Source organism: Puntigrus tetrazona, chromosome 19 (assembly GCF_018831695.1).
Source record: "Puntigrus tetrazona isolate hp1 chromosome 19, ASM1883169v1, whole genome shotgun sequence".
Lineage (NCBI taxonomy): Eukaryota > Metazoa > Chordata > Actinopteri > Cypriniformes > Cyprinidae > Puntigrus > Puntigrus tetrazona.
Window position 1 is genome coordinate 6,625,708 of NC_056717.1, and position 14,277 is coordinate 6,639,984.

The 14,277-nt window shown below is 38.0% G+C and overlaps 1 protein-coding gene across 1 annotated transcript; it reads right to left on the reverse strand.

The window, feature by feature from the left end:
• Positions 1–1,890: 1,890 nt before the first annotated feature.
• On the reverse strand, positions 1,891–13,352 carry sh3bp5lb (SH3-binding domain protein 5-like, b). Its single transcript, XM_043217560.1, has 6 exons — positions 13,078–13,352; positions 12,773–12,835; positions 11,245–11,373; positions 8,387–8,548; positions 6,789–6,962; positions 1,891–5,634 (listed from the first exon to the last, which is right to left on the reverse strand). Exons 1-6 carry the CDS (start codon positions 13,321–13,323, stop codon positions 5,011–5,013), a joined length of 1,398 nt encoding a protein of 465 aa, XP_043073495.1. The 5' UTR covers positions 13,324–13,352; the 3' UTR covers positions 1,891–5,010.
• Between the last annotated feature and the right edge of the window lie 925 nt (positions 13,353–14,277).

Genomic DNA, 14,277 nt, shown 5'->3' on the forward strand with positions numbered 1-14,277 from the left:
ACAAACTCCCACATCTAATGTCACCTTCTCCCTCTGCAGTCACAGAGAAATTAGTCTCTCACCTTACACTGCCCTCATCCTCCCTTTCGCTGCCCTTTCAACATGACAATTATCGCATTTTACATTTGCCCTGGTCCTCGCGCACTCCTTCCTCTCCCCAGCGGCCACTTTCTGTGAGTTCTCTGCTCGATATTTATATCATTGTTGAATAATTAAAGACTGAAGACTGGGGATAATCTCCTCCTCTCTTTCTCTTTTCATTATGGAAGTCCTGTTCTCCAGCACATCTGATTGATTTCAGGGAGCTGGAGTGCCCCACTGCTCTCGGCTCAGCATTTAGCCTAAAACACCTGAGAAAAACCCATTCTTCTTGATTACAATTACCAAGCTATTGAGACACTTTCAGAATAACTTGTAATTAGTGGTGTTTGTTAACCCAAGCGTAACTGGTACTAATGCTCATACGCAGGGCTAGCAAATCTAACAAGCCCACGAGACATCAACTGCATAGCGGTGCCTTAGCAACCAAGCATTTTTGGTAAATTCGCTTTGACGCGAGTGAGTTACTCGATTCATTTTGCTGAATCAAGTAAAACCTCGGGACAATTGAAATGCGTAGAGTATGACTAAATCGCACTGAGCGGCTTGAAGTCGCAGAGATGAGAAATAATTCATAACCACTTGAAATAATTACTATAAAAATGGAATTTAGAGATATAGTCGCATTTAAGAAGACCAGCTGTATTATTAGTTACGCCGTCGCAATTGAAATAAATGCTATAACTGCAACAGACAAGACACAGCAGGTCATTTCTGGGAACAAAGTCTCAGAGACAATGTCTGTGTCTTTTTAATGTCTCATGACAGATCGCTGTCGAGGTCAAGGTCAAGCTTTATTAGGTTTCTTACCAATGATCTTCTCACTAAGAGTAACTATTCTATTTAACATTGGTTTCCAAACCAACAGCTAATAGCTTTAGCGCCTGAAGCATCACATAAAGTGATCGTACTTTTATATTTACTTAACGCTTGAAATAAACATGAATGAACATCAGGTTTCAAATGTAAAAAGATATCAGCACACATAGTTGTTTAAGTTTTCATCCACTACTCATAATCTACTCTTAAGTCTGGTTTGTCAGACAAAAAGTCAGATTCTTTTATGATTGATCGGATCGCATGCCAGTCAAAGCTCCCTGTGAAAAGTCAATTATGGAAAATAAGGTCACAACTGTAAGATAATATTGCAAATAGAGAAATAATTACAGTGTAACTTTATATTTCTTGATTTCAACTTGATTTTTTGTATGCATTACAACTGCAAATATTTTGCACATCACAGCTGATAAGACAATGTCTCAATTATGAGAAATGGTCATAATTACAAGAAATAATGTCGATACTGAGATAAAAAAAAAGACACTGTAGGAAAGATTTTTAGTTTGAATGTTGCAATTGGTCGCAATCAGGATATAAAATTGTACTTACAAAAAATAGTCAAACATTAAGAGAGATAGTCACACTGCAAGAAAAAAAAATAGTTGCAATTAAAGAAAATGTTACTTCACCCCAAAATGAACATGTTGTCATTAGTCACTTACCTCCATGTCGTTACAACCCCGTAAAAGCTTAATTCATCCTCGGAACACAATTTAAGATATTTTGGATGAAAACCAAAACCGGGAGCCTTGTGACGGTCCCATTGTAATGAACATTGACATGGTCCAGAAAAGTATGAAAGACATTGTCAAAATAGTCCATCTGCCATCAGCGCTTCAGCCATATCTTTACGAAGCTACAATAACTCTTTTTGTACAGAAAGAAAACAAAAATAACGACCTTATTCAGCAAATTCGGCACCGTAGCATGACCGTGGTGCCATTTTGTAGTTTCCAATGAATGCAAACAGCGTACAGCGTCTTCTGTCTCAGCCGCGACGCACGGATACGTTTTCTGTGTATTCACGATTTAATTTGAACAAAAACCCTTTGTAACACGAAACAAACAAAGTCGACAAAGTCGCAATTATGACAAATAAGCACGCAATTGTGAGTCGCAACGAGTTACAGTGTCGCAAAGTCAAAACTCTGATGCATGGACACACCGTGAGATATAAAACATACCTTAAAGTCACAACTGGGAGATACAAAGTAGCAATTCACAACCTTCATTACTCCAAGGGAGATTAAATAAGAAAAAGAAGAGCTTAGTTGTTAAATTCAAGTTTTAATATCTCTAACTGTGCAATAAATTAACATTTACAGAATAAGTTACAGTATCAGTCACATAAGGATTAATTGTATTCATCATACAGCTTGTATATACATAGAGTTCATGTGACCTAATGAATGAAGAGAGACAGCAGCATACTGGATTAACTCTACAGAGCATCATCTATTTACCATGAGGAGAGGTGAGGAGTCTGTACACAACAGGTTATGATGGAGGAAGGATGGATTTACAAGGTTTGTGGACAAAAATTACAACAACTACCAAAAAAAATAAAAACAAAAAAAAATTCAGGAGAGATGGATGTAAACTTGCAAACAATACTGTACTGTCCACAGCACGGTTTGTTCAGACAGCTAGCGTATTACACGATTTCAAAGTGTGTATCTGCAAAACAGTTACGTCATCCACTGCACATCATTCAGTCGCTCCACTTTTGTTTTATTTACTAAACTTTTCTTGTAAAAATCCAGCAGAACTGACACACTTGTAAACATTTTCTGCCAAGACAAGACGCCCTTTCGTTCCTCGACTGACCTAAAATCTCTCAAATAGATCAAAATCAATAAAAACGGTACAGTAAAATATATCATAAATGCCACAAATTGATGACCTAGAACTTAATATTGCATGTTGCACAAAATAATACCAACTGACAGCCAAATAAAATTTTAAAAAAAACCCCGAATATTCCAGGTATCTAGAGAGACCTGGAGACGGGAACCAAATACAGCGATATTATAAAAAAATATATATATCCCAGGTTACATACAAGTTCATTCAGATGAACGGTGTCATATTACCCATCGCCACAGAATCGGCTTGAATTTCATTCTCTTAAACAAACAAAAAGCGCATAACGTCGCACACTAACAATGGAAGCCTATAGACCCACAGACCTCCACTGTAAGAGCATTTCCCTTTTCTGAGGTAATAGAAAGAGCTGTGAGTTTGATTTGCACTGTTCAATCCATTTCTCACTTGTTTTCCCCCTCTCTCTCATTGTGTGAAGTGTCTTCTCCGTGTTTTTTTCCCCTGTTCCCTGACCGACAGTGAAACGGTAACCAAGAAAAGACAAGATCAGAGCGTGAGAACTACAAATCCCTGCGGACTGACTAAAATACACCCTCCTTATTGTTATTCATTAATTTGCCGAGAACATCTGAACCCCCTCCGCTTTAGTGCAGTGTTACAATAATGCCACGTCAATCAGTGTAGGTGTGATAATATTCTCCTTCCTCTCCATTACTCTCTATCTTATTTCCAAAAATGGATTCAATTTAATGTCTGAATCTTAGTCACCACACCTGGAGGAGCTTTTCTCTCATTTGAACAGTGTAGGACTATTAGTTATGTAAGCCAGTTTTCACCATTTTCAGTAAAAAAAGAAAAGAAATTCATCCTATATATATTCATACAATGAAGAAGACGGGTTCATTTCTTGCAATTCGGTGAAATAAAATCACAAAAATCATGACTTTCTCATTATTACAACTTTAACGGCAATGTAGCTTCAAACGGTCTTATCCGGCTTATTAACAATTCGCCATTTTAATTATTCATTTTTTATCCAAAGATGACTGTCGTGCACTAGCTTTGCAATGCTCAATGTTTGAAGTCATGGATGCGTATCACAGAGCCAGTTTTTTGAGGAAAATGACAGCTAGTTTAAATAGATAAGACCTTTTAAAAACTGTGATTAATATCTTCAACCGGTCGGTCATTGTTAAAGTCCACTCTGTGGAGAGGAACCCTTGAATATTTTCCCTAAAACCTCAATTTCTTTTCAATGAAGAAAGACATGACCATCTTGGATGACATGGGGGTGAGTAAATTATCAGGAAATTTTAATTCTGGATTGAACTAATGCTTTAACGTTGACAAAATTTATGATGATCTACCATTCCCATTTTTGTTAGTTTTTTTTTTTACTCTCAGGTGGAAACGGACTTCCATAGTTAGTGCTGTTAAAAATGGAGTGTGTAATTTTTGTTGATACTCTCCTAGCTTAATGTGCAGCAATAATCAAGCCATTAGTATGTTGATTTCTCTGAAATGTGTAAACTCTTTTGGAGCATCCAGACCAGCCTGATACAGCGACACTGGCTCAACCAATGGCGTACGCTTGGGGTGGATCATCGGACCAATGACAGAAGCGTTTCTGTATCTTTTTGAATGTGTATGCATTTGCAATTCCATTAAGTGCCACAAGGGGTGCTGAAATTAAACACTTCTCCTTTACAGAGCTAGTTTAACCAAAAGTTTAAATTCTTTCATAAATTACTCAACCTCATGTCATTCCAAACCTGTAAGATGTACATTCATCTTCAGAACACAATTAAAGATTGTATTTGATGAAATCCGAGAGCTTTTTGACCTTGCATAGACAGCAACTCAGCTGAAATGTTCCCAGGCCCAGAAAGCACATCAGTAAAACAGAGGAAAATTACAGATGATGCACCGATGTAACACTGACTTACTTGCGTACATTTCTGGGCATAAAATTAGTGTTGCGCTGAAAGGTCAGAAAGCTCTCGAATTCAATCAAAAATATCTTAATTTGTGTTCTGAAGATGAACAAAGGTCGTACGGGTTTAGAACGACGTGAGGGTGAATAATTACTGACAGAGTTTGTATTTTGGGGTGATCTGTCCCTTTAAGAGAATGCAGAGTGTTTGATTCATTTGTAGTCTGTTGAGAGTCTCGCCTGGAAGCCTGCAGGCAAGCTTTAGCCCTCCAAGATTGGGGTGGAGTAACAGGCAACTCTAATTTCCTGCTTCCTCACAAACTAACACTTCTGTGGTGCTGCTTCACAAAGCTCTCTCGCTCTCTATCTCTCTGCTGTCTGTCTGTCCCCGAGGCACCTTTCTCCGCATCCTGTCTCGACAGGTTCGCCACCTCTTTCTCTACTACTCTATCGTCCACCCTAAATCCTCTCTCGCTCTCCGCCTCTTTCTCCTCACCTATTATACTTCCGACGTCACTGAGGTCGCCCAAGTGCTCCACAGAATCGAACTTCTCCAGATCGGAGGCGATGGTTTGCAGGCTGATGACTGACATGGAGTCTGACCCTGCCTTCTCCACCCTCTCTCTCTGGCCCCACCCCGCCTCCCTGTGTTTCTCCACCCACTGCCTGGTTTTCTCCTGATCGGCCCAGTCATTATCCATTAAAGGATTGGCCACTACCCCTCCATACGCCCCCGCCTGGATTACACCCTCAGACTCCGCCCCCACCGGAGAGCTCCGCCCACCACGCGCTCTGCTGCGCTCTCTGGCGGCACGAATGCGGCCTCTTTGCGCATGGATCTGCTCGCTGATTTGCTCAAGGTTGCGGAGGGCGACAGAATATCGGGTCTTCACCTTCGCCACCCGTTCCTCCAGCTGGACGACTTTGGACTTGTGCTCCTGTTAATGAGTGATGATAGTCATAACACAGTGGATAAAAAAAGACAAACAATGTGTCATGTTTATACACCAAATTACAGTATATAAAATATTAGGGCTGAGTTCGGACACAAATTTCATGATTCAATTTGATTCTAATTCACAAGCTTGCAATTCGTTTTGATTACTAATTTGATTCGATTCAATTAAATACTGGTTATTTATGTATGTCAAGTAGCTGTCATAAAAAGAAATATGGATATAAACAAATTAAACATAGAAGAACAGTAAAACTTATCATTTGAAATCTGAGATTTATACCAAAGCACAAGGCTTATTGCGTCATATTGGATAGGAAGTGTCTTTCAACATTTTGTCCATTCACTGAAAAATGGCCAATTGATTCTTAGGATTTAATATCAATTCAATATCATATTCAGTATCGTTCCGTAAAAATGAGAATCAATTAATATCGAGATATTGTTATTTTTACCCAGCCCTATGAAAGATGCAACAAATAATGGCATTATGGTAACAAGATAAACAGATAATCATCCAATCTGATTTTTGTATATTATTTACGGATGCAATATTATTAAGTTCAACTCTTTTTTTTGTTATGGTCAATAACCACTCGCTGGCTGGCTGTTAGAAAAACTTTTTTATACTACAAACTAGGGCTTAAGACTTGTTCTTTCGCTTCTACTTGTAGTATAGCATTGTAACACTATGCATATTTTAACTTTTTTATTTAAAAGAAGAAACCAATCTGTTGTACAGTTCAGATTTGAGGCTTAATACTATAGAAAAATTGCCAAGTCTTTCAGTTGTTTTTAGCTTATTTTCATCTAAATGCATGGCATGTGGCTGCTTCAAGCAATGATATAAACATCATTCCATGTAAATTGCGATAATCATAATTAATAATCGCAATTACAATTTCAATGTAATAATCAACAATGTTTAGTCATTTTAATCGTGCAGCCCTACTAGAAATGCAACAGACTAACAACAACAAAAAAAAAAAGAATATTTTGTATGCTACAAGTCAAGTCTCTATTCATTCTGCCCACCCCTAGTTTGCATTTCAGACAGGATTTCATTTTGTAACTTAAATCGATATGGCCAGCAGACCTTGAATACCTTTACAGCAGAGGCCAGTCTCTGATGCATACCTCTAAGATGTGGTTGAACTGAGCCTTGAGCTCAAAATAAGGCTTGGACTTGATAATGACCCTCTTAAGAGCCTTCTGCAAAGTCTGCACACGCGCTTCTGCTTCCTGACAGAGCTGAGTGACGCGCTGGTGCTCCCTCTCGCTCCTCAAACGCTCCTCTTCTGCCTCGTTCACCTGAAAACAGAAACATGTCAAACGTGATATCCTGTCCTGTTCTCAACAGACGTTTAATCGAATTCATTCTCTTATCTTTCCGTATCGTTCATGCAAAGACTTGACAAGTCAATATCGCATCAACCCTGTCGATAACAGAGTATTCCTAAGAGTTTGTAAAAATGTATAGGAAGACAACATCCAGGAATGTTAAAGTTACGGTACCTACGTGTTAAGTTGTTAAGTTGTTAAAGATAATTCAGCAATATTTATTTTTTTGTATTTTTGCGCTATTGTTTTTATTTGACCTGTTTCTGGTCATTTGTTTTTTATTCTATGTTTTATTACTGACTGCTTACTTAAATGGTAGAGTAAATTGGAAAAAATCAAGCTTTTTTCTTTCTCTAATGTGATGCATTTCAAAGTAAGACAGGATATTTAATAATTTATAAATTGATAAAAAAAAAAGAGGGCATTACAAAACAGAAGGGAGTCGGACTGAATGTGAGCTAGCTGAAATAACTATCAGACTATCCAGAAAGCCATTTAGCCTAAGCGACATCAGGAGAAAAGTCAATGCAGAGAAAGTTTTTACATTTAGCTTACAGATAACACACTATTTTATTTTTTGGGGACTAACACGCACCAGTTAATCACTCACAATAAGACCAGGCACATCCAATCTTTTGTTCTGTTCTAATTTGTTTCTTTGATCTTTGTTATTACTGACTGTTTAGTCAAATGTTTAATTAAAAACGTGAAGCATTGTTTGCTTAATTTGTATCTTTGTTCTATTATTGCTTATCTATGGCATGCAATTTGTTACTTTATTCTTTTTTATTACTGACTATTTACATAAAAGATTTGAAGATTTTAAAACCTCAAACCCTTCCTTGTTATTTTTTTCAGTACTTTATTGCTGGCTGTTCACTCGAATGATTCATTTATAAACCTGAATCAGTGTTTACCTAATTTGCACCTTTCGCTACGATTTATTGAAAAACCTAAAGCAATAATTGTAAAAAAGGAGTGTTTAACAGTAAGTATTTTCAATGCTATATGAAGTTTTGGTGACGACCCAACTGGAAACAAAAACTGTGGGATGATTTCGCGTCGTAGAAGTGCCTGCTCCATTTTACTGGCAGGGTTTGAATAAAATATAAATGACGACATGTAACCTTGATCTTTAAGTGTAGGTGTGCATTCATCAGCATTATTGATTGCTCCCACTGTGACAATCAAAGCCGCGCTGCCATTAAAATCCACACTAACCAGCTGTGCGCATTTAAAGAAGACACATTAAGAATTAACAAGGCAAACCTATAATTCTGACGATGAGGGATTGATTTTAGCAATTAAGACCTGTTGTAAACCTAAGAGCACTTGTGTTTTTGAGTGCTTTCGGTGTAATTATCTAAGAGCGATGCTGAGTCACTGTGTGGTACCTTGGCTGTGGCGTGGTTTAGCATCTCTTGCCAGGTAGGGTCCAATGTGTTCCTGTCAGCCAATAAACCTTGCTCAGCCACATAAACCATCTCTCTGGCAGCCGTGTGCATGGAGACAGCCCTCTCGTACCTCAGCGCTGCCTTCTGGGTCTCCTGTTGAGCCTGTGGGAAAGGTCATCCATCATATTTCATATACAGCAATCAATCACTCGGCCCTGCAAACAAGCAGCCAATCGGAAGAAGGGACGCTGACCTTACAGAGAGCCATAAAGTGAATGGGCACTGCAAATCCTTCTGAACTTTACATCAGGTTATATGCATGTAATAAAACACTAGCTACAGGATGTGGGATTAGTATGGAGGAATATAACAATTCTAAAGCCATATAATTTTTATGCAATAAGACAAGAGAGATGCACTCTGTACAGCACTTCACAAACCGCAAACCATAACCATTCACTTTAAATAACGAGGATGCAATGACCAATGGGAGTTGAGGGCTGTGAAGCTGACATCCAATCACACCACAAACAAAGCTGGATCTAAAAACCGTTTAGCTGAAAAAGGCCTGGCTCGCTGTCAGTGAAAATTGCTGCGCACAGATCAGAACACCCAAACCAATCAATAAAAGTCAGGAAGCGAGAATGGCAGGCCATATTTCATTGGGATAACTCGCTGGAAATACGGCATCCTCGCCAAGGATGATATCTGACTTTGGCTACGTTCACATCGACAATTGCATTTACTAGCAGACTCTTCAAATGCTCGGTTTACAGGAGGGGATCGAATGATGTCTGTATGAATAAATATCTGAAGCCGAGAGCTTTTTTATCGATGCAATAGCCACGAATATCACCTGGAAATGTTGTGACAGGAATATAAGTAAGTATCTAAGATGGTGACGTGCACGGCTCCGGAAAGTATTGAAACCACATGATGTTATAAACAGACAAGTCAAAGCTAAATAAACCAACAGTGCATTTGAGAAAACAAAGCACATCCATGCAGAAGAGATTGGCTGTTTATTGCACTCGGTTGTGAGACCTGAAAACCTCAGCAGGTAAGGCTGAACACAAAATGAGGATGTCGCTCTGGTTTATAACTGAAAAGTCTGTGAATATAAGTGTATTTAGCATTCAAATCGGGACTCACAACCAAATTCTGTGTAAATGTAGCCTTTATTTACACTACATTTAATGATAAAAATATATTCAAATCACTTGGGAGGAATAAAATACGCCTATAAAAAAAGTTCACTACTTTTGTAGTGCAAACTCTATCAGATGGTTTAAGATTTAAATACGAGGACTGAATTTAAAACTGTTACAAGTGGATCTTGCTTTAATATTAGGGATGTGCAAAACACATGTTTTCAAAGTTTACCAGACTGTGAGCTGCCTGAACGACTAGCTGACTAATCAGTCTTAAAGGAATAGTTCACCCAAAAATGAAAATCCTTTCATCATTTACCCTCAAGTAGTTCCAAACCTGCATGAATCCGTCAGAACAAAGAAATTCATACAGGTTTGGAACGACTTAGGGGTGAGTAATGTCGACATTTTTGGGCGAACTATTTCTTTAAGGAAGCCCTGCATAACTTGGCTGAGTTTTGGGTTAGTTTGACACAGAGATGTTTTTAGACATCTAGGGAGGAGGCTACATAAAACGTATCCTTGTGCTCGGAGAGCAAAGAATAAAAACAGAATGTAAAGGTCTCGAGACATTTTTTTAAATGCGGACTATTTTTAACTTGACATTCTGTCTTAAAATTGAACAGCTCTATCCGTCTGAACGTGTATGGCTGAAGCAGCGCTGCTCTAAAAGAAATCAATTTAAGAAAGCAACGTTTTCAATGACGTTTTGCAAGCTGTCTAAAACACACACACACACACACACACACATATAAATATATAATATGAATAACACGAGATGAGAGATGCAATACAATGAAAACCCCATAGGCAACTGGCTAGGGCAGCTTGCCATAATGCGTCCTTCCCATATACGTACACGCACAGCCTTTCAAAAGATTTCAAGTTTCATAAAAAACAATTCTCAAGCTCACCAAGGCTGCATTTATTTGATCAAAACAGTAATATTGTAAACGATATTACAATTTGAAAATCACTGTTTTAATATACTGTAATATATAACTTATTCCTGTGATACGAAGCTGATTTTTTAGCTGCTTTACTCCGGACTTCAGTTTAACATGATTCTTTCTAAATCAAATCTCTCTAATATGCTCAATTTTATCTTCTTGTATTTAATATCAGTGTTGGAAACTGTTGTGTTGCTTAATACCTGAATATATATATATTTTAAAATGCAACAATTCATCTATTCAGATGTGTATTTATACACACACACATATACATATACACTTATAGCACATATAGCATACATATGTATAGGTGCACATTTACAAACATAGCAATATCTAAATAAACTTAAAAATATGGAAAAAAAAAAAAAAACCCACGTTTACTGAGCTTGTCTACTCATCCGCACTCGAACTTATTCACACTTTTGATGAGAGGGCCGATGATGACCAAGTCAAAGTTTAAATTCTGTGTTGGTTCAATTGTTTTCAATTACTCTCTGTAGCCTCAGCTAAACGATTTTCATCAGTTCAATTACATATTTGAAATTGCCTGCAAAATGCTAATGAAAAGTGACGCGCAAATCACATCTCGTGTTATCAGGGTTAATCGCATTAACACACTCACTCTTTCACCATAACGATCACTGCAATGAGAAACGTTCTCGGCTTCAGCGGGAGGATTTTTCGCAATAATGAGAGGCTGGAAATGAATCAGCAAACTATAAAAACATCTCGAACTCTGACACACACACACCTCTTTAGCGAGTCTACGGGCTTCGTAGTAAGGTCTGGCTTTCTCAATGCAGGCTCCCAGCTGAGAGCCCTGAGCGTTGAGTTTGCGTGCCGAGTCTGTAAGGATCCTCCTGTAGCTGGATCTCGCTTCCTAAATGAGTGTTAAACAGCGATAATGAGAAAGAGTGAGAAAAACAATGGCCAACATGGCATGACGAGTAAAACATTGTAAACAATACATACATTATTTCTCTAATTTAGCGGTTCTGAACTGATGGGGGCTAAGAGCACAAACACGCCACAAAAAAACAGCAGTAAAGTAAATTAATGAAAGAAAATAGTAGCTGCTACGGTGGAGAAGATGGTAAAGCATTTAAGTACTTTTTGATGCAATCGACCTGGGTTTGATTCCACCTTTAGGAAATAATCAAAAAAAGTTGAAAATGAAGTATTGGGTAGGGAAGGTTGTTATTGTGCCAATAAGGCAGTATCGATTTAATAATTCTATTAAAAATTACATTTTACACTCAAAACATTATTACTGCATAATGCTTTATAATGTACCACAATACTGAGGTGCAGATATTCACCACTTTGTGCAATAAGTACTAGTTTAAATATCAGAAAGTTCAGCTATTTTTACATTGAGTAAATCTATTGCGCTATTTGCGATTAGAGTAAATAATGTATGACTGAGAAAGGAACATATGACTGAGGGTAAATAATAAAGTGCAATAAAATGCATAGTTAGAATTCCTAAATAAATCTTCAAGCTAGGGCTTGAACGCAAACATGGCTATAACTCCAATCAGTCTTTCCCTTTTTTTTTTTGTGTACAACGCTGTGTCACTACCATTCAAAAGACCCTTTTGAAAAACCGTTTTGGAAAAAAGTCTCTTACGCTGAAAAGACTGCAGAGCAGAAATACAATAAAAACAGCGATATTGTGAAGCGTTATTACTCAATTATATAACTCTTTTTGAGATAAATATATTTTTAAATTCTTGCCGTCACTCAAGTGTTCAGTGTCACACGACTCTTCAGAAATCATTCTAATACGCTACTTTTCTTATTATTATAAAACAGTTGTGCAGCTTTATATTTTTATACCTTTTGAAAAACAGCATTTATTTGCTAAATAAATCTTTTGCAAAAGTACGAACCTCTTTACTGTCACTTTTGAACAATTTGATGCATCCTTACAAAATTATTTATTTATTTAAAACAATTCGTACAGACAAGTTTAAAACAGCAGCGTATATTACAAAGACCGTGCCACTGCACTTCAGCAGTGTTTTTCAATTGTCTACTGATCCTTAAAAAGACATCTATGCATTGGTCACCCACTAAAAAGCTTGCAAACTTGCGGGAACTAACGTTGACTTCACTAAACAGAAGTAAGACAGGTATGAAGTGGCCACCATATTAACTTGTGCAACCAAATTCGATTTATAAGGCATTATGAGACATTTATCTCTCTTAGGCTGTGTACTAAGCAGGCAGCTCGCTAGATTTTGAGACAGAGCCGTAGTGTTGTACATATTACTCACATCCAGCTGTAGTTCCAGTCTGTTGATCTCATCACTGGCCTGATTCAAGTGCTCCAGCTCCTCCTGACAAATGCAAAACAGGGAGGCAAGACAGCTGACGTTCATTTACTAATAACAGAAGTATTAAACAACAAAGGCGTTTATAAATCCAACAACAACAAAAAAAACGCAGGCAAACAAATCACATCAAAACAAAACACCTTGCTTTGACAAACCATCAAAAAGTGAATAATTTGCATCACAGCTCACAGAGTTTATAGTCAGAGATACACTATCAAGTTTATTTTGGGTCAAAATCCTAATACCTGAATCCTGGGGTCCAGCTCTTCTTCATATTGCTCCTCGTCTTCATCAAACTCAGCCTTATCTTTGTCCGCCACCACGGTGCTCTCGGTTTTGCTCGTGATTTCCTCGTTTCCTCCATCCCCGCTCCTGTTTTTCAGGGTGTCGTCCCTCTCCCCGGTCTCCGCCGCGGCGCTCTCCTCTCTCCACTCGCCTGACTCAGGCTCCCCGGATCCGGGGGGGTTCTCACGCGGACGCCCCGGTTCCATCCGTGGCCTTGAGAACGACCCGTTTTGTTCTTATAAATCAATACGTTTATATATGTCAGAGCTTAGACGTGTGCCATGCCTACGAACACACATTCACCCCGAGAATTTGCCGGTAAAGCGCTACATAATCGGTGAATGAGAGTCATTTAACGGCGCAGGCGTGTCGTTCGCAGCGGCAGCGTCACGCAGCGGTGCTGACGGCGCAGAATGACCCGGGCTGAACCGCTAGCTTCGCGGCTAACTGCACAAATCACAGCCTCTCCAGAGCGCTTTGCTCAGGGCTCATAAATACAGCGATAGCTCCAGCCAGTGACCGTGCTTGTGTTGATAGTTTCCGTTATTCCTTTCCCTCCCCAATATTTATTCTTCTCTCTCTATAACTGCCAGGATAATCGGTATAAACTTTTCCATGGAAACCGTTCTGAAGTCTTCACCTTGTTACTCGAGCTGCTGAAAAATACACTTTTTATTTAATGTAGGACATTCAAAAAGTGTATGCGGTAGTTAATACGAAGTTATTACTGTAAATGCAAAAACAAAGAGCAGGCTAAGTAAAATATGTGAATCTTGAGAAAATATTTCAACTTAAAATAGCATTTTACCTCGGAAACTGTAATAAATTACATTAAAAATCTAATATTTAAAGCATCTTGCTTTGATTATTAAGTTCAAGCCACATTATTAGTCCATTATTAGTGTCGTTATTATTATTTTACTATTATTATTATTAATATTAGTATAATGATTATTTATTTTGTTTAAAATATAAATAGACAATTTCATTCGTCTTTTAAAAATAGAGGGATTCGCCCATTAAGACCGAAATTTATTCATCTCCATCATCATAAAAGCTGAAACCGAATTCTGTAATTTTCCCCCTAATTACTTGTGACTGAAATGTAAATTTCATGGCCTAAATTTCCATGTTATCAGTTTCACGGACCGCATTTCCAT